The sequence below is a fragment of the Trichechus manatus genome, unplaced genomic scaffold (genome assembly GCF_000243295.1).
Source record: "Trichechus manatus latirostris isolate Lorelei unplaced genomic scaffold, TriManLat1.0 scaffold00205, whole genome shotgun sequence".
NCBI lineage: Eukaryota > Metazoa > Chordata > Mammalia > Sirenia > Trichechidae > Trichechus > Trichechus manatus.
In genome coordinates this window covers 715,360-740,276 of record NW_004444141.1, presented here as the reverse complement: position 1 = coordinate 740,276, position 24,917 = coordinate 715,360, and the positions used below count along the sequence as shown (strand labels likewise).

Sequence of the window (24,917 nt, the reverse complement as noted above, 5' to 3'; positions counted from 1 at the left end):
CCTATGGTCAGCTGATCTTTAACAAAGGAAAAAAGTTCATCAAATGGGGAAAAGACACTGTTTTTAACAAATAGTGTTGGCAAAAAAGAACAAGATGAATCTGCAAACCGTTTTACAACACGGATGAATCTGGAGGGCATTATGCTGAGTGAAATCAGTCAATCACAAAAGGACAAATATTGTATGAGATCACTATTATAAACAAGAAAAGGTTTACACACAGAAAAAAAGAATTTTTGATGGTTACAAGGGGGGAGGAGGGAAAACTACTAACTAGATAGTAGAAAGTGTTAACTTTGGTGAAAAGAAAAACAATACACAATACAGGGAAAGTCAGCACAGCTTGACCAAGGCAAAGCCACAGAAGCTTCCTAGACACATCCAAACACCTTGAGGGACCGAGTTACTGGGGCTGAGGGCTAGGAACCATGGTCTCAGGGGACACCAAGATCAACAGGCATAAAATAGTTCATAAAGACAATGTTCTACATCCTACATTGGTGAGTAGCATCTGGGGTCTTAAAAGCTTGTGAGTGGCCATTTAAGATACATTTATTGGTCCCACCCCATCTGGAGCAAAGGAGAATGAGGAAAACCAAAGACACAAGGAAGATATTAGTCCAAGGGACAATGGACCACATGAACCACAGCTCTATCAGCCTGAGCCCAGAAGAACTAGATGGTGCCTGGCTACCACCACTGATCACTCTGACAGGGATCATAATGGAGTGTCCTGGATAGAGCGAGAGAAAAATGTAGAACAAAATTCAAATTCACACAAAAAGAACAGACTTACTGGTCTGACAGAGACTGGAGGAACCCCCAAGACTATGGCCCTCGGACACCCTGCTAACTCAAAACTGAAGCCACTCCTGAAGTCCACCTTTCAGCCAAAGATTAGACAGGCCTGTAAAACAAACACCACATGAGGAACATGCTCCTTAGTTCAATCAAATATGAGACCAAATGTACACCACCTGCCCAAAAGCAAAGATGGGACAGCAAGTAGGGACAGGAAAACTGGACAAATGGACATTGGTAACCTGGGGTGTAAAGGGAAAGAGGGAGAGTGCTGACACATTGCAGGGATTGCAACCAATGTCATAGAACAATTTGTGCATATATATTTTGGAATGAGAAACTAATGTGCACTGTAAACTTTCACCTATAGCACAATAAAATTAAAAGAAGATATAAAACTCTGTTGCTGTCGATTCCAACTCATATTGACCTATATAGAAATAGATCAAATCTATAAATTTGGAATTAACATCTTTAATAAGAGTCCTCTTATCCATGAACTTATTCATCCACTTAAATATTATTTTTTACTACTATGTAAAGTTTAAAATGTTTTTCTTCATAAAGGGTTTGCATACTTTTCATTAAGATTTTATTTAGAATTTTTGATGCTACTATAAATGGTATTTTACCTGTTTGTTGCGGTTGTATAGAAATATAATTGCAAACTGCAAATATGCTAAATGCTCTATTAATTCTTCTAATTTATTTATTGACTCTTTTGCTTTCTACTTAATCATATAGTCTCTAATAATGACAGATTTGTTTCATACTTTCTGTATTATCTATTGCTGCATAACAAACTGCCATAAACTTAAGTGACCTGAAACACTATTCCTATGGGTCAGTTAGCTGGATCCTCTACTCAGGGTCTCACAAGGCTACAATCAAGATGCTGGCCAGGCTGTGTTCCTTTCTAGAGCTCAAGGTCCTCTTCCAGGCTCATATGATTATTGGCAGAACTGTTGAGGCTGTGGAACTGAAGTCTGTTTTCCTGCTGGCTGGCTGTCAGGGGTTGCTCTCAGCTCCTAGTGGCAGCCCACCATTTCCTGCCATGTGGCCCTCTCAAGCCTTCCCACAGCATGGTAGCTTACTTTAAGGCCAGGAGGATAACTCCAGTCTGCTAAAATGGAGTCTTGACTATCCCATCACTTTTCTGATATAATGTAACCTAACCAAGGGAGGGGCTACCTTTGCCATATTTTATTTGCTAGAATCAAGTCTCAAATTCCACCTACACTTAGAGAGGGTATTACACAAGGGTATGATTTACTGGGGACAACTTTTGGGTGACTTTCCAATCCTAATAGTTTTTTACACGTTTTCTTGCTACACTATGCAGGCCCCAGTACAATGCTGAAAAGAAACTGTGATTATACTGGTTATATTTATAATCTTAAAGGAAACGGTTTACTGATTCACCATGAATAAGATACTGTAAATGTCATTTATCAGGTTAAGGAAATTCCCTTCTACTCCAAGTTTTCTAAGGCTTTTTTTTTTTTTTTAAAGAATTATGAATGGCTGTTGAATTTTATCGAACATTTTTCCTGCATTCTTTGAGATTATGTTATTTTTTCTCCTACCATTTTAAACCATTCTTGCATTCTTGGAATGAACTGAACTTAATAATTTCTTTTCCTTTTTATTCATTAATGGATTTAATTTGCTATTTTGTTTTAGTTTTTTCAAATGTGTTTTCATGATTGAGATGAATATCTGTTATTCTAATCTCTTGGAACTGAACTGCAAAGTATTACTTCCTTTTCTATACTCTGGAATACTCAATACAAGATTGGAATTATCTGTTTCCTTAACATTTAGTAGAATCCTGTGATCTAATCTTTTTAGTGGTTATTAAACCATTCAGATTTTCTTTTAAAATTATTTTGATAGCATAATTTTGAAGAATTTGTCCATTTCATAAGTTTTCAAATTTTCTGGCATGAAGCTGCTCATAGTAGCCTCTTGAAAAAAATTTCTTTTTCTCTGCACCATCTGTAGTTGTCCCCCTTCTTATTACTAAGAGTGTATTTCTCCACTTTCTAAAAATAAAATCTTGATGGAGATTCCATCAGTCTTTTAAAGAACCAATACTTGACTTTGATGATCCTCTATATTGTACTATTTTAATTTCTGCTTTTACCTTAGATCTTTCATTCTATTTCCTTAGATTTATTCCTATATTCAAGTGAGCTGGAATATATGTCAGTAAACTCCCTAAGCTGAAAAGCAAAGGGAAAAAAAAAAAAAAAAAAACTGGGGAGGAAAACAAACAAAACAAAAAACCAAAATAGAGTATTCAAGCACTGTGGGACAATTACAAAAGGTGTAACGTATTAACATATGTATAATGGAAATATAAAAAAGAGAGAAAGGAACAGAAGAAATATTTTAACAATGGCTGAGAATTTTCCAAAATTGTTGACAGGCACCAAACCACAGATCCAGGACACCCAGAGAAAACTATGCAGGATAAATACCAAAAAATCTACACCTAGGCATGTCATATTCAAACCACAGAAAATAAAGACTAAGAGAAAATCTTGATAAAAGCCAGAGGAAAAAACACCTTATCTATAAAGCAACAAGGATTAAGAATTACATCAGATTTCTCTTCAGAAACCACAGAAGCAAGAAGAATGGAATGAAGTATTTAAAGTATTTAAAGAAAAAAATCATCAACCTAGAATTCTGTACCCAGAAAAATTATCCTTCAAAAGTGAAGAAGAAATACGTTTTCAGACAAACAAAAATTGAGAGAATTTGTCATCACCAGACCTGCTTTGCAAGGAATGTTAAAAGAAGTTCTTCAGAGGGAAGGAAAATGATATAGGTCAGAAACTCAGATCTATATAAAGAGAGGACGAGCACTCATGAAAGAATAAATGAAATTAAAATATTCTTTTATTTTTCTTATTCTTAACTGATCTAACAGATAAACGTTGTTTAAAATAATAATAGCAAAAATGGACTGGATGATTACAGCTATAGATAAATAAAACGTATAGCAGCAATGTTAAAAGGGACAGGAGGGAGGAATTGGGAATACTGTGTTATACGTTATCTGCACGAACCGTGAAGTGGTATACTGTTGTTTGAAAGTGGACTTAGATTAATTGTAAATGTATATTGCAAACTCTAGGACAACCACTAAAACATTTTTTAAAAGTATAACTGAAATACTAAAAGAGGAGAGAAAATGGAGTCATGCCAATTGCCTAATATAAACCAAAGAAGGCAAAAAAAGTGGGGAAGACAAAAAAAAAAGGAATGGAGCAATGACTAGATATTAACAAATATGGTAGATTCAACTGTAGCAATGATCGCTTTAAATGTGAATGGTCTAATACCAATTAAAAGACACAGACTATCAGAGTGGATAAAAAAACAAGACCCAACTTATGTTGTCTACAAGAAGCTCACTTTAAATTTAACACAGATTAAAAATAAAGGGATAAATAAAGATATACTATGCTAACATTAATCACAAGAAAGATGGAATAGCTATATTATACTTCAGACAAAGCAGATTTCAGAGCAAGGAAAATACCAGGGATGAAGAGGGGAATTACAAAATGAAATTCTCCAAGAAGACATAACAATCCTTAATGTCTATGTACCTAACAACAGAGCATCAAAACACATGATGCAAAAACCGACAGAACTACAAGAGAGAAACAGAAAAGTACTCTAGTGGGAGATTTCAAAAACCCTCTATCAGTAATTTACAGATCCAGCAGGCAGAAAATCATTAAGGATATAGTTGAACTGAACAACACCATCAATTAACAGGATCTAATTGACATTTATAGAATACTTCATTCAACAACAGTAGAATACACATTCTTCTCAAGCTCACATGGCACATTCACCAAGATAGACCACATCTTGGGCCATAAATCACAACTTAACAAATTTAAAAAAATATAAATCATAAAAAGTATGTTCTTTGATCACAATGTTATTAAATTAGAAATCAATAACAGAAAGATAGCTGGAAAATTTCAAAATACTTGGAGATGAAATAACACACTTCTAAATAATACATGGGTCAAAGAAATCTCAGGAGAAATTTTAAAAAATATTTTGAACTAAATGAAAACGAAAATACAACTTAACAAAATGTGTGGGATGCAGCAAAAGCAGTGCTTAGATAGAAATTTATAGTTTTGCATGCATATATCTGAAAAGAGAGAACTAAAATCAATAATCTAAGCTTCCATCTTAAGAAACTCAAAAAAGAACAAATTAAATTCAAAATAAGCAGAAGAAATAATAAAAATCAGAACAACAACAACAAAAAAATGAAACTGAAAAAGGTAATCAACAGGGAAAAAAAAGAAATCAATGAAACCAAAAGCTGGTTCTTTGAAAAGATCAGTAAAATTGATAACCTGTAGCCAGGCTAACCAAGAAAAAAGAAGACACAAATTATTAATATTAAATATGAAAGAGGTATAATCACAATAGAGCCTATGAACATTAAAAGGATAGTAAAGGAATACTAAGAACAACTCTATGTCCACAAATTTTATAATGTGGCTGAAATGGGTAATTCCTAGAAAGACACAACCCAACAAAACTCACACAAGGAAAAATAGGTAACCTGAATAGGCCTATGTCTATCAAAGATAATAACTTTCCAAAACAGAAGCAACAGACCCAGATGGTGTCACTAGTGTATTCTACCACACATTTAAAGAAGAATTAACAACAATCTATTTCAAAATCTTCCAAAAAACAGAAGAGGATGGAACACTTCCCGCCTCATTCTACAAGGCCAATGCCAAAACAAGACAAAGACATTACTAGGAAGAAAAATTACAGACCAAGATCTTTCATGAATATAGATGCAAAAATCCTCAACAAAATGTTAGAAAATTGAATGCAACATTGTATAAAAAGAATTGAATAGCGGGGTTTACCCCGGGTATGCGAGGCTGGCTCAACATTTGAAAAAAATAAATTAATGCAATTCATACCAACACACTAAAGAAGAAAAATCACATGATCATATCAATAGACATGGAAAAAGCATTTGAGAAAATTCAACACCCATTCACAATAAAAATTCTCAGCAAACTAGGAATAGAGAACTTCCTCAACTTGATAAAGAAAATCTACAAAAAACCCACAGTTAACATCATCATCTATTTTAAACAATGTAATAATTATACCATCCAAACGAGATACAATAATTAATCATCATGTATTAACACAAAAACAGGAAATATTCTTATAAAATTATTTTATTTAGTGACAATAGCTATCTCCAATAGCGTGAAATAAAAATTTCCATTGTCTTCAACTGAATTGTATGTCACTTTCTTTTAGAATGTCCTTTTTTTCATTGAAATAATTTCTAAACCACTCTATGTGTTCAATTTTCTGTTTAACACTCAAATATGGGTTTTTGGAAAGGCCACAGGTCACCAGCTCCATGAAGTGGCGAACTGGTCCTTGTTTTGGAAAATCCTCCAGGTAGTTATCCAGAAATACATGTTCATGAAATTCTGAACCATCATCATCAAAACCTAGAAAATGAGATGAAATACATTACAATTTTGAATGTAAAAAACCTGCATCATAAAATTAATATTAATGAGGTAATACTGTATCACAGTTAAAGGCTTTAGAGTTAGACCTAGGTTTACCCCTCAATTTAAAAACTTGGTGACGTTGGGCAAATTAATAAACTTCTCTGGGCATCAGCTTCCTCAGCAGTACAATGAGGATAAAAATAACACCTTCTTCATGGGGTTTTTAAACGATTAATTAGATACATTGCATATGAAGCTCTTGTACAATGCCTGGCATACTGTGAATGTTAAAAAGTAGTAGCAGACACTGCTAATTAGTAATTAAAAAAATAAAATTGAAGGAAATATGCCAAGAGGTAAGGAGAATTTATTACAGTGTACTGGGATTACAAGGAGCCCTGGTGGTGCAGTGGTTAAGTGCTTGGCTGCTAACAGAAAGACCAGTGGTTTGAACTTACCAGCCGCTCCGTGGGAGAAAGATATAGCAGTCTGCTTCTGTGAAGATTAGAGCCTTGGAGTTCTACTCTGTCCTATAGGGTTGCTATGAGTCAGAATCGACTTGATGACAGTGGATTTGGGTTTAGTGGGATACAGATTTCTTTTTAATTGTCCTGCATTTCTCAAATTTTCTATAATACGTACATCCTAAAATATGTATTGGTTTTATTAAAAGAAATTAAATGAGTTTATGCTTTGAGGGAGAATTTCAAATACTATATTGCATCTAATCTAAATCTCATCAATTTTAAACTTGTCATTACTTATATGTTGCAAGAAAAAACATCGCCAATTAGATTATGAAAACACTTTCAGTTAATACTCTGGTTCTGAGACTCATTTTCCCTGCTCCTCCTCTCTAAATACAACTAAATGCCCTGGAAATAATAAATAAACTCACCCCTTGCCTCACACCCAGTGGGAGCAGAAGGCCTGCTATGCCTGAAGCAGTGCTACCAACAGAGCCTGGGAGGGCCAACCCATTACTCACCTCACACTTACTGCAGCGATGGGCCTGATCTGCCTTAGCAGTGTTTGCTAGTAGAACCCAGGCATGTGGGCCCATTCCCCAACCCACATCCTCTGAAAGGTGGAGGCCCAAACTGCCCACAGTGGGACATCGGCAAACCCCAAGGGGCCACTAGAACCTACATACTCAACCTAAACGGGGGACTGTCTGCTAAAATAGAAGATATGAATATGATTAAGAGTCACCTAACATAATATCCAAAATGTCAAAGATACAATCAAAATCACTCATCATAACAAGACACAGGAAAATCACAACTTAAACGAGAAAACACAATCAACAAATGCCAGCATCAAGATAAATCAGATACTGGAATTAACAGAGAAAGATTTTAGAGCAGCCATCATAGAAAAGGGGGGGGGGAGGTGGACAGAGTTTCAGGGACCTGTGAGTCAATTAAAAAAAGATGTAACATTTCTATCACTGGAAAAAGAATGTGAGTCTGAAAAAGTATTCAAAGAAATAATGTCTGAAAACTTCACAAATCAGGTGAAAGACATAAACCCACAGATTCAAGAAGCTGAGAGAATCCTAAATAGACTAACAATAATTTAAAAAAATCAATGGCAAGACCCATCATAATTAAGCTTCTTAAAAACAAAGGCTAAGAAAAAAAAAATCTAAAATCAGTCCCAGAGAAACGATTCGTTCCTTAGAGGGAAATATGGATTCAAATGACAGCAGATTTCTCATCTAAAACCATGGAGGCCACAAAGAAGTGAGACAATGCTTTCCAAGTGCTGAAAGAAAACAATTGTCAACCCTGAATTCTACATCTGGTGAAACTGTCATTTGGAAATAAAGTTAAAAGTATGAAAGCAGAAAAAAAAAAAAAAAGGGGAAAAAGGCTGTAATACAAAGTTGAGGAATGCTCCCAGAATATACAACAACAATAGAATGATAAAAGATTGGAAGGTCCAAACTACCAAATAATAAAATAAAATTTCTCCAGAACTGAAAAAGTTATCACATTAGAAGGACTCAGTGATGCCTAGAACAATAATTTTACAAAAATAAAAGCCCTTACCACAAGTCATCATCCTGAAACTTATGAATATAAGTTTAAATTTATAAATATAAAGAGAAGATATCAAGGATTTCCAAAGAAAATGAAATAGAGGTATGACTGGAAGAATGCTAACAGCTGTTTCAACACAGTGAGACAATCAAACAATGGCTTCAAAATTTGAAAGACAATTATTTCCAATTTCAAATTTTATATTCAGCTAAACTATTAAGTAAGTCCAGGATAGAAGAAAGATGCTTTCAGATATAAAAGGTCTCCATTTAAAAAAAAAAAAAAAAAATTTCCCTGTACTCTAATGATCCCTGGTGGCACAGTAGTTAAAGCGCTCGGCTGCTAACAGAAAAGTCGACAATTCGAACCTACCAGTCACTCCAGGGAATAAAGATGTGGCAGTCTGCTTCTGTAAAGATTTACAGCCTTGGAAATGCCATGGGACAGTTCTACTCTGACCTACAGGGTTGCTATGAGTAGGAATTGACTCAACAGCAGTCAGCGGGTTTGGTTTGGTACTCTGTCTCAGGACTGGAGTATGTGCTCCAACAAAACGAGGAGGTAATTAAAGAGAAGAAAGCATGTGATCCAAACATAAGAGTATCCAACACAGAAAAGAAAATCATAGGATAATGGCAAAATGAAGTCACAGGGAGACAGGTGTGTCAGAAAACCTAGGTACAGACTGAAGCTACAGCTCCAAGCAAAAGGCTCCAGATACACAGGAGAAAAACCAACAATTATCTAACACTTTTGACCATGTGAATCTGAGCAGCTATAATAGAATGTAGGAAGTCCTAGCAAAAGGTTCAAAGAAAATCTCAGCAAATGGGAAAAAAAAGAAAGCAATGGTTAACTTTTGGTGGGGGCAGGAAATCAGGAAAGGAAACAATAGTACATTTTTTGTCTCAGCATTGAACCATCTCCCACAGCCATATTAATGTGAACACTGAATACAGATCTAACAAAAATTTGTGATATATCTGTATTGAGAAGATAATGGGAAGACACACACACTAGATGATATCTGAAATGGATAACAAGCATAAAATTCAGAAATATGAAAAAATATAATAGCAGTAAAGGGTTGAAAGAGTCTAGCTGTGAGAGCAGGCCTGCTACGCGGGAAAAAAAATTGATTTATATCATAAGCCTGTGGTAGTATTTGATTTGTTAAACTACATGCTATTAATGATTTTAAAAATCAAATTAATTTAAAATGAAAGAAAAGAGACAGATTGGGAGACAATATTTCCACCATATATAACAAATGATGAATTAAAGTCCATACTGAGCCCAGTACTAAAAACAATCCCTACAAATTGATAAGATAAACAACCCAACTGAAAAATAAGTCAAAGGATAAGAAGAGAGAAATCACAGAAAAAATACAAATAGTCAATAAACATATGAGAAGATGCTCAATTTGTTTGGTAATCAGGGAAATAGAAATAAAACAATGTTATCATATTTTTTGTCTAGAACATTTGAAAGACTAATACTATCCAGAATTTGTTAAAGTGTAGAGAAACAGATTTCTCACATGGTTGGAGGGTCAGTTGGCTATCTTTTTACAGCAGAATCAATCAACATTTACTGCCATTTAAAATTCACCTATCCTTTGACCTTTCTAGGAATTATCTTACAGAAATATTCAAGTGTGTACACATGGGCATGTGAAGAAGGAGTAACTGCAGCTCCGTCCATGAACAGGAAATGGTGAAATAAATTACAACCCATTCATACTGTGGAATATTAGAGTGGTACACTGGTCAGGAGATGGGCTGCTAACCAAAGGGTCGGCAGTTCGAGTCCACCAGCAGCTACTCAGAAACCCTGTGGGGCAGTTCTACTCTGTCCTATGGGGTTGCTATGAGTTAGAATCAACTGGACAGCAATGGGTTAATGGTTAATTAATATGAATAAGGTAGATACCTATGAATGACAAGGAAATGTTTTCAAGACACACTTCTAAGTAAAAAAAAAAAAAAAAAGCTGCAGGACAGTATACGTACAGTACGGTCCCATATAGGTCGAAACAAAAAAACAACAGATAAACGTGTAATTACCATCTAAAGTGGACTCAAAGGACATGTATCAAACTATTAGCGATGATTATTTCAGAAAAAGGGAAATGAACTGAGCGGTAAAGTATTCTTCATATTATTTGGCTTTTTTGCAAGTAAATTTTTATATTATATATGGAATTTAAAATATTATTTTTACTAAACAAAAGGAATACAATAAAGATAAAATAAGAGACAGTGGAAAATTAAATACAAGAAGGAAATCCATATACTAAGACTGAAAGGATGTATCAGCAACTAAGGTAGCACAGTTAATTCTGTGTCTAATTCTGCCCTAAATACTACCGAATGTAACTAAATACAATTAAAAACATGGTATGATCAATGAAGGGTAAAATCTAGTTAATACCAATGACCAATTATTATTTACAAGGTAATATTACAGCACTAAAGCAAACTCAGCCATTCTCACTCTGAATTATATTTCTACTTGTGTTTATTCTTAAAACTATTACTTCTTCTGTCAGTACTTCAAGGTTCTTGTTTATAGGTCACAATATCATCTAAAACAACCTACAGATTCTGCTACTTTTCTGTTGGCACATACCTAATAAACTTTATACTTTTAATTTTCTTCACACTATGCCCTGATTCCCTACCTAACAGAATCTTCTGGTACATATTACTCCCACATAACAACAGAGCCTTCTGTAGGGTTTTATAATAATTTTTCTTAGAACTTTTCTAAGTAGTCTTGTTAGCTCATGTTACAGTACATATTCCCTATACCCTAGCGAAGGATAGAACATTAGAAAACAGAAAGTTTAAAAAAAACAACTGAAGAACAAAAACCAAAATGTGATTAACATCCATGACTGAGCTCTTTAGCCCACTGTAGCCTCTGAAGTGAGAATTATTCTTGCAGAACATTTCAAAAACACCCTCAATTTAGAGTCATATATGTGGTTAAGGAACAATACTGTTAACTGGGTAGTAGTAAAACAAATATACGTGACTATTTTTTTTTCTATTTTTTAATAAAAGTCAAAGTTAAAATAAAAATGATTTTAATATCAATCCAATATAAGGCAAATACTACAAAATATAAGTGGGAACAATTCCACCTAACAGTTTTATAAATAAATCTCCACGGTGGCAAAGCACAAGAGAGGGGACTAATGGATTTGTTTAAAAAATAATAAACATTATGAAAGCTACTCAGGATTAGAAAAATAATTTATACACTTTAAGAGGTAAAACAATAAACTGTAATTTTTTATACAGTGGAAAAACAGAACACTGGGAAGGAAACTATAAACACAGGACATGTCACTTTGTCATTTTCATTATGCTGCAAAACTGATATGGTGAGCCCTGTACTAGAAACAAAACAAAACCAGAAACCCTTCATCTTTTCCCAAAAGCACCAAAGTAAATCTTCATGAAGTTAATTACTAGTAGGGAGAGCATGACATTTTCTTAATCTTAAAATTTAAATATCAGAAATAGAAAAGACAATTATCTAACCATTGAGGTTCCAGTTTCTCAAAGTATTCAGGAGTTTCTAAGTGTGTCCTGAGGGGGCGATCAACGCAAGAAAGTGCCCACAGTTCCTTTCCTGTTTTTCCTTCAGATAATGAATGCCTTAAAAATGCGAGGCCTCTCCTTCTGACCCTGAAGCATCAATAATATGTACAATTATATGGACATTTGTCACATGTACCTCTCCTACCTGACCAAAAAACATGTTACTCTCCTTTATACAAATTAAACTTTCTCACAAACCAGGTCAAATTTAAGATAAATTCCTTTGGGATTTAGACACGATTTTGGTGAATTTAAGTTTTTCAGTGTTGATAGGACAATGTACCACCAATTCATGCTTTCCTATCACCCAAATTGGTGGTTCCCAGAGAATATCCTTGATAACATTTTAAGATTTAAAAATGTTATAATATATAACAGAAAATAAAGCATAAAGGTAGGAAATCCCCTCACCAGGTTGTAGAAGCAGGGGTGATGACGATGCTTTACTTGCATAATCTCACTTGTTCCTCACAAGAACCCCATAAAATAGGTCCCATTATTATTCCTATTTTATAGATGAAGGTAAGTCTATAACTCAGAAGCTTGAACTCCTCACTACTACACTTCACTGTCTCTTTAATACTGAGTTTTAAAAATATTTTAAACCATGAAAACTTGGAACACCCAAGTTTCATCAAATAATGAAATCCAAAGATGTTCTAAGAATAAGTGAAATTTTCCCTGAATATCACACATTATATGTTGCTAGTTTTTTGTTCCTTTTAAAATTATATGATCCAATTCTGGTGGACATGTAAAATGGTACAACCACTTCAGTGTACCTCAAAACAGTTTGGTGGTTCCTCAAAAAGTTAAACATAGAATTACCACATGACTGAGCAATTCCATTCCTAGGTATATAACCCAAAGACTTGAAAGCAGGAACACAAACAGATACTTGTATACCAATGTTCAGTGCAGTAGTATCTACAACAGTCAAAAGGTAGAAACAACCCCAATGTTCATCAACAGATGAAAGGATAAACAAAGTGTGGTATATCCATACAATTGAATATTACTCAGCCCTAAAGAGACATGAAGTTCTGAGACATGACATGACATGGATGAAACTTGAAAACATTATGCTGAGTGAAATAAGTCAGATACGGAGGGACAAATATTGCACGACTCCCCTATCCCCCTTATATGAAATATGAAGAATAGGCAAATGCATAAAACAAAAGTTTATTGGCGGTTATCAGGGACTAGGGGGAGGAGGGAATGGGGAGTTACTGCTTAAGAGGCACTGAGTTTCTGTTAAGAGTGATAAAAATATTTGGAAAAAGATCGTGTTGATATGGCTGTACAACATGGTAACATAATTTACTGTACAAGTAAAAATGGTTGAAATGGCAAATGTTTTGTTATATATATTTACAATAAAAAAAGTTCTATGATCATACAGGAGGCAGGAGCTAACATTTACTCACATGTATTGCTGTACTTTTACACAAATAGCATGCGCCTTCTGTGTTTGTTTGCTGGCCATGCCCTCCCCGTGATGGGCGCACACACGAACGCCGCCATGCCAATCCTCTTCCACATGATGTTGTTAAAAAAAAATTAGCATAGTGCATTTATGAAAACTCTTCGTGGGGGGAGGCTGCAGCCAACAAATGCATAAGGCGTGCATTATTTGCGTAAAATACCATATGTACCAAAAACTGCACTCAGCAACTCAATAACTTTATCTTATTTAATTCTCATTATCCCAATGATGTATCTTTAATTTTACACCTGAGGAAACCGAGGCCCAGGAGGTTAAATCATTTTCTAAAAGGCAAACGGCTAGTAACTTATAGAGCTGCAAACCGTACTCAGGTTTGCACAACTAAGAAGCCTTTGGCCTTTTTACCGTACCCAGATACCTTCAGGAATCCAGAAGCTATGCTACTTTAAGAAATACACATTAGGTAATAATGAAACACAGCAAGCTATATTACTATATATATCATACGAATATACAAAATATTAAAGAATTTGCTAAAAGATTTGTAAGTCTCTAAAATCTTTCCTATAGAAATTAATACTTTAAGAAAATCTAAGACTAAATATTTGATTTTTAAGTTTCCATTGAAATCAAAATATTAAACTGACAGCATAACACCACAAAGGTTTAAATATGGAGTACATATTCCTAAGTCTAATTACAGATTTCAGGATGGATTTCATCTCAACATAAAACAAAAATCCTCACAACTGGACCAATAAGCAACATCATGATAAACGGAGAAAAGACTGACGTTGTCAAGGATTTCATTTTACTTGGATCCACAATCAACACCCAAGGAAGTCGCAGTCAAGAAATCAAACGACACGTTGCATTGGGCAAATCTGCTGCAAAAGTCCTCTTTAAAGCGTTAAAAAGCAAAGATGTCACTTTAAGAACTAAGGTGCACCTGGCCCAAGCCATGGTGTCCTCAATCGCCTCATACGCATGCGGAAGGTGGATGACAATAAGAAAGACCAAAGAAGATTTGATGCCTTTGAACTATGGTGTTGCCAAAGAATACTGAATATACCATGGACTGCCAAAAGAATGAACAAATCTGTCTTGGAAGAAGTACAACTAGAGTGCTCCTTAGAAGCAAGGATGGCGAGACTATGTCTCACATACTTTGGACATGACGGACATCATGCTTTGTAAAGTAGAGGGTCAGTGAAAAAGAGGAAGACCCTCAATGAGATGGACTGACACAGTGGTTGTAACAATGGGCTCAAGCATAATAACAGTTGTAAGGATGGCGTGGGACCAGGCAGTGTTTCATTCTGTTGTACACAGGGTTGCTATGAGTTGGAACCGACTTGACGGCACCTAACAACAATAACAATTTAAGTGGTTACAATTTCTATCTAATCTTACTATAAAAGTTAATGGATCTTTTCTAATTGAAAATAAAAAAACCTAAAACCTGTTGCCATCGAGTCGATTCTGACTCACAGCGACCCTATACCTACAAAATTCAGTGAAGTAAAACAACTGGTCTTTATTTACCCAGAGCAATAGAGGAAGAAGGAGAGTCAGGAACAGGAGGAAATGGAACGTGTGGCTAACTGCCTCCATGAACAATTTCCCCCTGTGCCATGACAGCAGAACTGGGTGGTGCCAAGCTACCATTACTCAACATTTTGCTCAAAGATTCTACAGAAGAATCCTGATCAAAAGGGAGAAAATGCAGAACAGAATTTCAAATTCTCATGGACTCTAGACTTTCTGGAGCCATGGAGGCTGGATAAAACCCTGCAACTACTGCCCTGAGATAATCTTTAACCCTTAAACCAAACATATTCCCTGAAGTCTTCTTAAAAGCAAACAATAGTTTAGCTTAACTAGTAAAGAATGTCTGCCTTGAGCACTGTGTTCTTTTAAGATCTATCTGTATGGGATCAAACTGACAGCAACTCAAAAGATCAGACAGGAACCTTAGGGGACAGTGAGTTTATGTTAATGAGGGAGGAACAACTTGGAAAAGGAGGGTGAGAATGGCTGTACAACTCCAAGAATGTAATCAGTTATTGAACTGTACGTGCAGACGCTGTATGTTCTGCTGTGTATATTCTCAATAACAACAACAAAGATAAAATAAATTATAAAAAAAAAATTCAATGAAAATGTTTAGCTGATGACAACACGGGTGTCATAAATAATAAATAGCATAAATAGCACAGTTTTTGAGGAAAAGGTGACATCTCTAGGAAATCACCAAGAAAGTAAATATTTTATCACCACTTCAAAGCATCTAGATTATGCAGCCAAAAGTTTCCAAAAACTCCCCAAATCTCCTAACATTTTTCCTTCAAGTAGCTTATACAAGTACCTTGCACCTCATTAATGCAATAGTTTTATGAATAAAAGACACCAGGATAAGCCTAAAAGTTGTAATGTTCTTCAAAATTAAAGTACAACCCCATACCAGAATAGATTAGAAAATTCACCAAGTAATCTTCTACTCAGCAATTAGAAAACTAACATCATTCGCAGTTTTCAACACCTTTATGTCATAGAAATTCATGATGGATTCTTGCCATATAATTTTATTTCTTCATTTTCCTTATCAAACACCTAGAATTAAATTTTGATATTCTTTTTAAAACCATTGTCAGATTTTTTTTAGAACATCACAAAGATGTTTACACAAAGTTTTGAAATTCATGTAAATATCTAGATTCTAAAACTGATTATCTGCCAGGAATAATCTCAATCAGTGAATCTTATAAAGCCTCTGAAGTTAAGACTTACCTGCTTCATTGTTAACTGGGAACTCCCACAGTTTCCCCTCTTTTGTCCACTGGATCATCTCTTCAAAACCATTCTGAAAGGGCTGTTGACTTACTGTGGCTAACTGCTTAGCAAATTCCACATCCCAAATCGAAGGTGATATTTCTGTACAATAAAAACATTTCAAATAAGCACAAGTCAATGTAAATATCTTTCTTTTTAAAAATATAGTCATGTCTGAATTGATAGTATACTTTCAGACCTTGACACTCATAATTAAACAGTATCTAAATAATGAAAGGTCACTCACTGAGGGCTAAAACAACAACAAAAATTACATACAAAGACTGTAACTACAACAACTGCTAAGCCTTAACTTTCGTCTTCCTACGATGCCAGGTGATCAACCTCTGAAGTCTTACTGCCACTCCTACTGGAAAGGAAAAAAGAAATTTATATTTTGTTTAAGGATGTTTTTATGAACATAGGTATTTTTTATACAACTTGTGACTTTGATCTTTAAATCCTAGCCTGATTACCTTTAGAGTCTGTCAAGATGAGTCGCTAATGTACGACTACTATTAAAGACCAAAGAAGTTAACAGAGTTATTCTAATAATAATGACAATATGACAAATAGGTACTGAGCACTTATTCTGTGCTAAATGCTTTTCATGCACTACTTCATTTAATCCTCACAACCAACCCTGTGAGTAAGGTAATATCATGCTGTACATGCTTCATCGTGTTACATGCTTCATTCATTTATTTGCTTTTGAAATTTAAGATGTCTTTCAAGAATGAGTCATACAATCACTGCTGGTGGGAGTGTAAAATAGTACAGCCACTTTGGAAAAAAAGTTAACATACACCTATCATATAACCCAGCCATTTCATTGAGGTATTTACACAAGAGAAAAGAAAACATGTCCACATAAAGACTTACATACAAAACATACAAAAGTTCATAGCAGCTTTACTTGTAATAGCCAAAAACTGGAAACAAATGTCCACCAACAGGTGAACAGCTACAAAATGTGGTACAACCATATAGGTAGTGCCCGACTTACATCGTAAATCGATTCTGACGTAAGTGAAAACCTCTGTTATTTTTAGTTTTCATTATCACTGCCATAACCTGCTATACATCAGTGTTTTGAACAGTAAATCATAACACTGAACATCTGAGAATAACATCAGCAAATTACATGCTACAACATTGTATGCAGTACATATATATTACTAAAGACAAGATTTATAAAAGTAAAACAGACGATTGTTTTATTTTTAACTCGAATTAACTCATAACTCGAATATGTCATAAGTCGGGGAATACCTGTAATCATGTACAACTCAGTAATAAACTACTTATCTGATAAATGCAACAGCATGGATAAATCTCAAGTCATTTTGGTTAGTGAAAGAAGCTAGGCACAAGTACATACCGAGTGATTTTATTTATGTAAAATTCAAGAAGATGAAAACTCATCTTTTGCAAAATGACAGAAAGCAGATCAATGGCTGCCTGAAGATGGAGTAAAGGAGGGAGGGATTGCAAAGGGGCACAAGAAAACTTTTGAAAGTGACAGAAATGATCAGTATCTTGATTGTGGTATTAGTTTCACAGGTGTATATATATGTCAAAACTCATCAAATTGTATACTTTAAATGGATGCAGTTTATTGCACATAAATTATACTTCAATAAAGTTATAAAAAGAAAGTAAATGAGTCATATCCATGTCATATCAATATCGATTCCTCAGTCACCCTTTCCCCTAAAATTTTATTTTTGGTTAGTTATTTTTCAAACCTTTGTGATCTAATTTTTTTTCCCATGTGATTTTGCTTTTTAAAATAAATTAGAATCAGTTTGGTGACTTCCTTTTTCACTTAAAAAAGGCTGCATTAATATCCCATTATATAGATGTATCATAATTAATTAATCCCCTATTACTGTTTTCTCTGTTACATGTTTTCTCTTTTAAATTCTATAATGACGAATAATCCTCATGGTTACACTTTTGTGGATATCTGTGATTATTTCCTTAAAATAAATCCCTAGAAATGAAATTTCTGGATCAAAGGTATAGATCATGTATGATTTATTCTCCTGCCTACCTCCGTACCCACCTTTACCCAGTCCACCTACATAAGCCATGTTCTACCTTCTTTGCTTTGATTCTGTTTCTATAAGCCTTTATGTGCACGAACGTGCCTGACCACACACTGACTGGTAGGTATTAAGTACGCTGTCCTAGAACGTTTATACAAGTAACTACTAAATGGATTAAATAAGCAACTGGAGGCTGACCTAGGAATCTAAGCACCGTATATAACACCATTTCTACCAATATCCAAAAAGCTAACTTTTAGGAATGCCAGTCACTCGTAAGCTGGAGACCATCTGTACTGAGTTCCTTCATTTATTTTATCAGTAAAATTTAATGTCAAGGAAGAGGACACTCTTATTTCTTCTAATTAGACTTAAAACTGAATTTGACAGATGCGACTTCTTACCCAAAGAAAAAGGGAAGGATAAAGAACAAAGAATAACCATATATTAATAACAGAACACAAGTCAGCCAAATATATCCCTCATATTTTTCCTCCCATCTCCTGAACAATCACTAAGTCACGTCCAGTAAAGTTACTTCTACGGAGTCCCAGAGGTACAAACGGTATGCGTCTGACTAGTAACCAAAAGGCTGGCGGTTCAAACCCACCCAGAGGCACCTCTGAAGAAAGGCCTAGCAATCTGCTTCCAAAAGGTCACAGATTTGCAAACCCTTTGGAGTGCAGTTCTACTCTGCACACATGGTGTTGCCCTGAGTCAGAACTGACTTGAAGGCAACTGGTTTCGGTTTTAAGTTACTTCGATATATGTGATCTCCTCTTCTAGACAAGGAGCCCTGGTGGTGTAGTAGTTAAAGTGCTTGGCTGCTTTAAAGTACTTGGCTGCTAACCAAATAGTCGGCAGGTCAAAAAAGATGTGGCAGTATTCTTCCCTAAAGATTTATAGCCTTGCAAACACTGCAGTTCTACTCACTATGAGTCAATAGCGGCTGGTTCTTCTAGACTGTAAGCTGCCTGAGGGCAAGAACAGCAGCTTATTTATCTTTGTATAACCACACAGGGGGCACTGCAAATGATAAGTAATTATTAATATTCTAACCAAATTAGTAACTACTCTACAGCTCTGGATTCATGTAGCTAGTAGTACTTACCTGCCATTGTCTCAGGGAATGCAACATTTCAAGGCGGAAGTCTAACCAAGACTGGCAGTGTGAAAGACTACATTCATAAGCAGGATCCAGGCCAATGACAGGACAGAATATTAAAATACCCAACTATTATGCAATCGGATCACCAGGACGTCTTTGAAAGGTAGAACATTTCTACCCTTGAAAAATATCATTATTCTTAACAAACCTGTTTCAGGCACCTCTTCAGCAGCCTTAATATCAAAAATATTAAGTCTCTTCCCCTTGAATATGTTTTTCCTAAGACTAAAAACAAAAAAAAAAAAAGAATATATTTTAATGAACAATTTTGTACACTGTCAACTAAAAATTGTTTGAGAAAACAATTTTACATGAAATATTCAAAGCAGAAGTTAAAATTAATTCCAATGACCTACACCAGACATTTTAACTAGACCTACACCAGACATTTTAACTAAACTGCCACATCTTTAAAACTGATAACTAAAATAGGAACATACGCATTTGAATTTTTGCTTCATAATACAACAAACCAGTTAAAGCAGTTTGATTTCCATATTACCTAATTGAAAAGATTGGCTTAATTTGCCACAATTTTTATCTAATCTATTTCAAATTAAGGTTTTAGAAAACTCAATCTTGTAGAAAGCTATCAAAATATGCTAAATTAGACATTGTTAAACATTTATCTTAGTTTAAGGGCAGAAAACACTGCATGTTTAATTACAAATTATAATTACAAAAGATTATACAGATAAAACATTCCAATTTATAAAGCAATCATTCTGTAATTTAAAAATAATTACTAACCTTATTTATAAAACTGTTTTTAATTAACTATTGGAATTAATGTCAGAGAGTTAGTAGGTAAATTTTCCTTGTATACTGTAATCAACTACTGTATGCATCAATTCGCATATTTTAATAAATTTACTGCCAGATTAAAAACCAGTATGTAAACCAGAGGGTTAGTTTTTAAAATAATTTTTAATTCTTCCTTTTTAGATCAAATTTTTTTTTGTATTAAATGAAACTAACTGAAAAAATGCAAATACCATTATTAAAATTAGATAAAGTAATCTGAAATCATATAACCTTTCCTCTAGCAGGACCCCAAGTATTTGTAAAGAAAAGCATCCATGCTCCAGAACTATCCTCTGGGCCTTGCATTCTTCCCCCTACCTGGCCTTCCATAAACGAGTGTCAGGTAGGCAGGATGATGGATTCAGTAACTGGAAGTGAAGAGGGCAGGGCTCACAGGATGAACTGCCCTGCAGAGTAGGGAATTTTAAAATAGGAAGGGAAGGGAACTAACATTTGCTGAGCACCTACTAGGTAAGACAGTTTACTTTTTTCCCCCAGTTTTCATCAAGAAAGCAACTTAAGCTAGGCTTCACCATCAGCATTTTACAGATGGGGAAAGTGAGTTTGGTGGAGGCTCTGAAAGTTGGCCCGTCACAGAACTACTCGCTGGCAGTGCCAGGATTCTGTGCGGGCCAGTGGGACACCAAAGCCAGTGCTGGGCATCTCACACCGCTCAATCTCTAACTGAAGGAATCAACTCAGAGTATATTTTGGCTCTCGATGCAGGTCTGGGCTGTCTCAGCCAAACCAAACCCACTGCTGTTGAGTCAATTCCTACTCATAGTGACCCTGCAGGATAGAGTAGAACTGTCCCAAAGGGTTTCCAAAGCTGTAATCTTTACAGAAGCAGACTGCCACATCTTTCTCCCACAGAGCAGCAGGTGGGTTTGAACCGCTGACCTTTTGGTTCATAGATGAGCGCTTAACCACTGTGTCACCAGTCTTTTGTCTTTGCCAATCACCCCCAAATCCCACCCAAGACAGAGCCCAGGTAGACAACATGGTATCTCACCATTGCTTCCCCCTATTCTAGAGAACTTTAGTCAGCTTTTGAGCAGTCACTGTATCCAAAGAAACCCCTTTCCTGCTTTTTTTGCTTCTCCCTTGCTGCCTTAATTTTAATGACAGCTAATATCATTAAAAAATCAAACTATGATATACCATTCTGATGTAGTTGCATGGAATCATTTCAAAAAAAGGTTGATTCAGTTAAATATTCTTGAGGAATCTTAAATTCCAAGCATATATTCACTTTTATTCAATATGTCATAGATACCACTGTCGTTGATATTGATAGTTGCCGAAGAGTCAATTCTGACTCATGGTGACCCTATATATGCATGGCAGAACTGTGCTCCATAGGGTTTTCAGAAGCAGGTCACCAGGCCTGTCTTTCAAAGCACCTCTGGGTGGGTTTGAACCACCAACCTTTCAGCTAGTAGTTGAGTGGTTAGCTATCTATGCCACCCAGGGACTCTTCATAAATATTAAATCACATTAAATTAACAATTTATATAATCTTCCAAAGTCCTGTAACCTGTTGTTAACTGCTCACCATCTTTTTCAATCTTCCTGTACAAATTATTAATTTAACATCTGGAAGGGGCTGAGTCAGTTTTTGATATTACACTTTATACTTAAAACAAACTCCATGGAATATACAAAATACTCCCAACTGTGAGCACACCCTGCTATAAAGATGAGGTAGGCTTTGTCAGACCATGCTAAATACTTGGTTTCCCCTCTCCAACTATCACTTTCTAGGCTTGAAGGAGAGAAAAAAATGGAAACTCTGTAAATACAGAACAACTTTCAATCATAAAATAACCATGCAAGGCACTGCTCAGCATCTTTAAGAACTGCAAATAACCAAAGTCAAACTGTCACAAATCATGTACCTCTTTAAGGTATCATATCCCCCCGACCCCGGCTTTTGGTTGAATGATGGGTCACTTCTCCAATGTATGAAGAAAGAGGACCATAAAGAAATCAAAGGTAAACGAATAAACATCATTAGGCACTTACGTTCACAATGAAAATGATGCTTCTTACAAAATGTTTATCTGCTCATAATTCAGTTAGCTCCATGTATTCTAAATCAAGAGACCCTTAGTCATTGGGGCAGATGTGAAGCAGGCCCATTTAAATGTATGGTACAGAAAAATGTTTGTTGTTGTTAGCTGCTCTTGAGTGGATTCCGACTACTACATCCTGAACGTTTTTCCCTCTCTAGGAAATGGTATATAGAGTAAGAAAACAGATACAAACGTATCCACAATGCTCAGACACCAATCAGCAACCAATACGGACAAGCAATACAGTAAATCTATAGTTAATGTAAAAATAAACAAAATCAAATAGACTGAAAAGCCTGAATACCTTTTTCTAAGATCAGCGCTCCTCTGATGCTCAAAATAATTATCAGACCCTTCGTCAAACTGAATCTGGTGTTCTGGTCTTGTACTAACTCTAGCTGTAGCAGATTTGGCAACTTTCATATCTGATATTATGTTACTGACGCTGAAATAATAAAAAGGTCAAGTGTATTAGAAATTCCAGCTATACAACAATAATATACTTTCTTAAGCAGGAGATGCATATCATTTAATTCTTCTTTCACTTTTATTCACTAATGCAGCATAAACATGATGTTTAAATAAAAAATTTGTCACAAATTAACATTCACATACCACAGATCATTAATATTTATGCCTACATCTATATTTTAAAGATGTTCAGAAATATTCATTTAAAACATAATTCAAAACGTCACTTATGAGAAATGACCAAACATCCAAAGGTGGTAGGAAAGTACAATCAACATCTGTAACCTATCACCAAATTCAATAACCTGAATACTTAATAACTCCAAACTTCCTAACTTCAAATTTAGCCATGTTTACCTATTGCCCTTTCTGTGCAAACACAAACAAGATGGGTCATGTGACCGACAGTCCAGACATTTAGATTTTTCTTTTACTTCCCAAGACAAATCTGGTGCACACCTTCCTGGAGAGCTACCGATTTAGATTACCTCTAGGCAAAGTAGAATCACCACTTTCTACATTTCGGCAGCAAGCAGTGTAACCTGGCATAAAGTATGAGAGAGGAACCTTTGGGTGGAAAGATGTCAGCTCAAACATAAAACTAAGTGGGGAAAGAGAAGCTAACAGGCCCGAAGACTATCACAGTGTGAATACAATCAGCAAACTATTTAACTGAAAGAATTAATCTCAGAGAAACAATCTCATTCTATTTGTCTATCCACCTATCTATTTATTTATGAGAACATTAGTGAATTGACCACTTCTTTTTCAGAGACACGACATTGCACAACTTTCTAAAAGAAGTTTAACCATTCAATTGGTCTTTTAAAAACTACAATCTTGCTTAAGATATTAGATGTTTTTTAAAAAAAAAAATCAAATTGCTAAAATTCCATTTCTGAGGTTTATTTTACTTATCATTTATTTTATTATCACTTTCATTTTACATTATACAGTACTCAGACAGATGAAAATAGCCTATTTTAAGTCATAAGCATTACTGAGGTAACTAACCTAACTTTCCACCGTCTTTTTCCGTCCTTCTGCGCCCGCGAGTCTTCCTCGTGCTGCCGGAGCTGCCTGAGCAGCTCAGACTTGGTTGTCTGCTTGTCAAAAGGGAGAGACTCTGCAACAGCGGATGCAGCTGCCACTAACTCAGGACTCAAATTTTCATTTCTGAAAAAACAATGAAAAATAAATAGAAAGAAAAGAGAAGCACTACTTATTATGCCATTAGCTTAGTGAAAAGTTAAATAATTTTTTGAGAAACAATTTTTTATATTCATAAAAGTATCATTCAATTTCTGAGAAATCTGATTCTCAAATATTAGGTATTAGTTTTATATCAACTTTGAAAGGTTAAAGTGGAAACGAACCCTGGAGGTGTAACAGTTAAGCACGCACCTACTAACCAACAGGTTGGTGGTCCAATCCCACCCAGTGGTTCTGTGAGAGAAAGTCCTGGCAATCTTCTCTGGCAAAGGTTACAGCCTACAAAGCCCTATGGGGCAGTTCTACTCTGTCACAAGGGGTCACTATGAGTTAATATCGACTCGCCAGCACCTAACAACAGTAACAACAAAGTTAGTGGATACTTGCAGATGCACAATACCAACTCAGAACAATATATTAAGGTGGAGGGGTGAGGTATCAACATCAAAAATTCTAAATTAGTGGAATTTTTAATGAGATGCCATTTTATTTCAAAAACTATATATATCGCGAGCAAATATAAAAATTGTTAAACCTCTTTTCAGCAGCTTTATTCAAAATTGTCAAAAACTGGCAACAACCCAAACGTCTATCATACACAGAATGGATATAAAAATTGTGATCCATCCATATGATGGAATAGTACTCAGCTCTCACCAACAACATGAATGAATCTCACAGACATCAGAGAGAAGGAAAGAAGCTAGACACCAAAGAGTATGTACTGTATGACTCCATTTACATCAAATCTTAGAGCAGGCAAAACTAATCTGAGGTGAAAATCTGAACAGTGGTTGCCTCAGGACACAGGGCTGCTGACTGGGGAGATGAAAATGGGAAATGTTCTGCAT

General features: G+C 35.2%; 1 protein-coding gene across 2 annotated transcripts in view; it reads right to left on the bottom strand.

Moving 5' to 3' along the window:
* Positions 1-6,070: 6,070 nt before the first annotated feature.
* The window catches only part of MRPS31 (mitochondrial ribosomal protein S31), a 30,839-nt gene continuing 11,992 nt past the window's right edge, over positions 6,071-24,917 (bottom strand). For both annotated transcript variants that reach the window (XM_023742222.1, XM_023742221.1), the window contains 5 exons: positions 23,869-24,030; positions 22,688-22,828; positions 19,653-19,729; positions 16,244-16,387; positions 6,071-6,338 (listed from right to left, as the gene is read on the bottom strand). In XM_023742222.1, the coding sequence (XP_023597990.1) occupies positions 6,109-6,338; positions 16,244-16,387; positions 19,653-19,729; positions 22,688-22,828; positions 23,869-24,030 (754 nt within the window). In that variant the 3' untranslated portion in view covers positions 6,071-6,108. The remainder of the gene's footprint in view (positions 6,339-16,243; positions 16,388-19,652; positions 19,730-22,687; positions 22,829-23,868; positions 24,031-24,917) is intronic.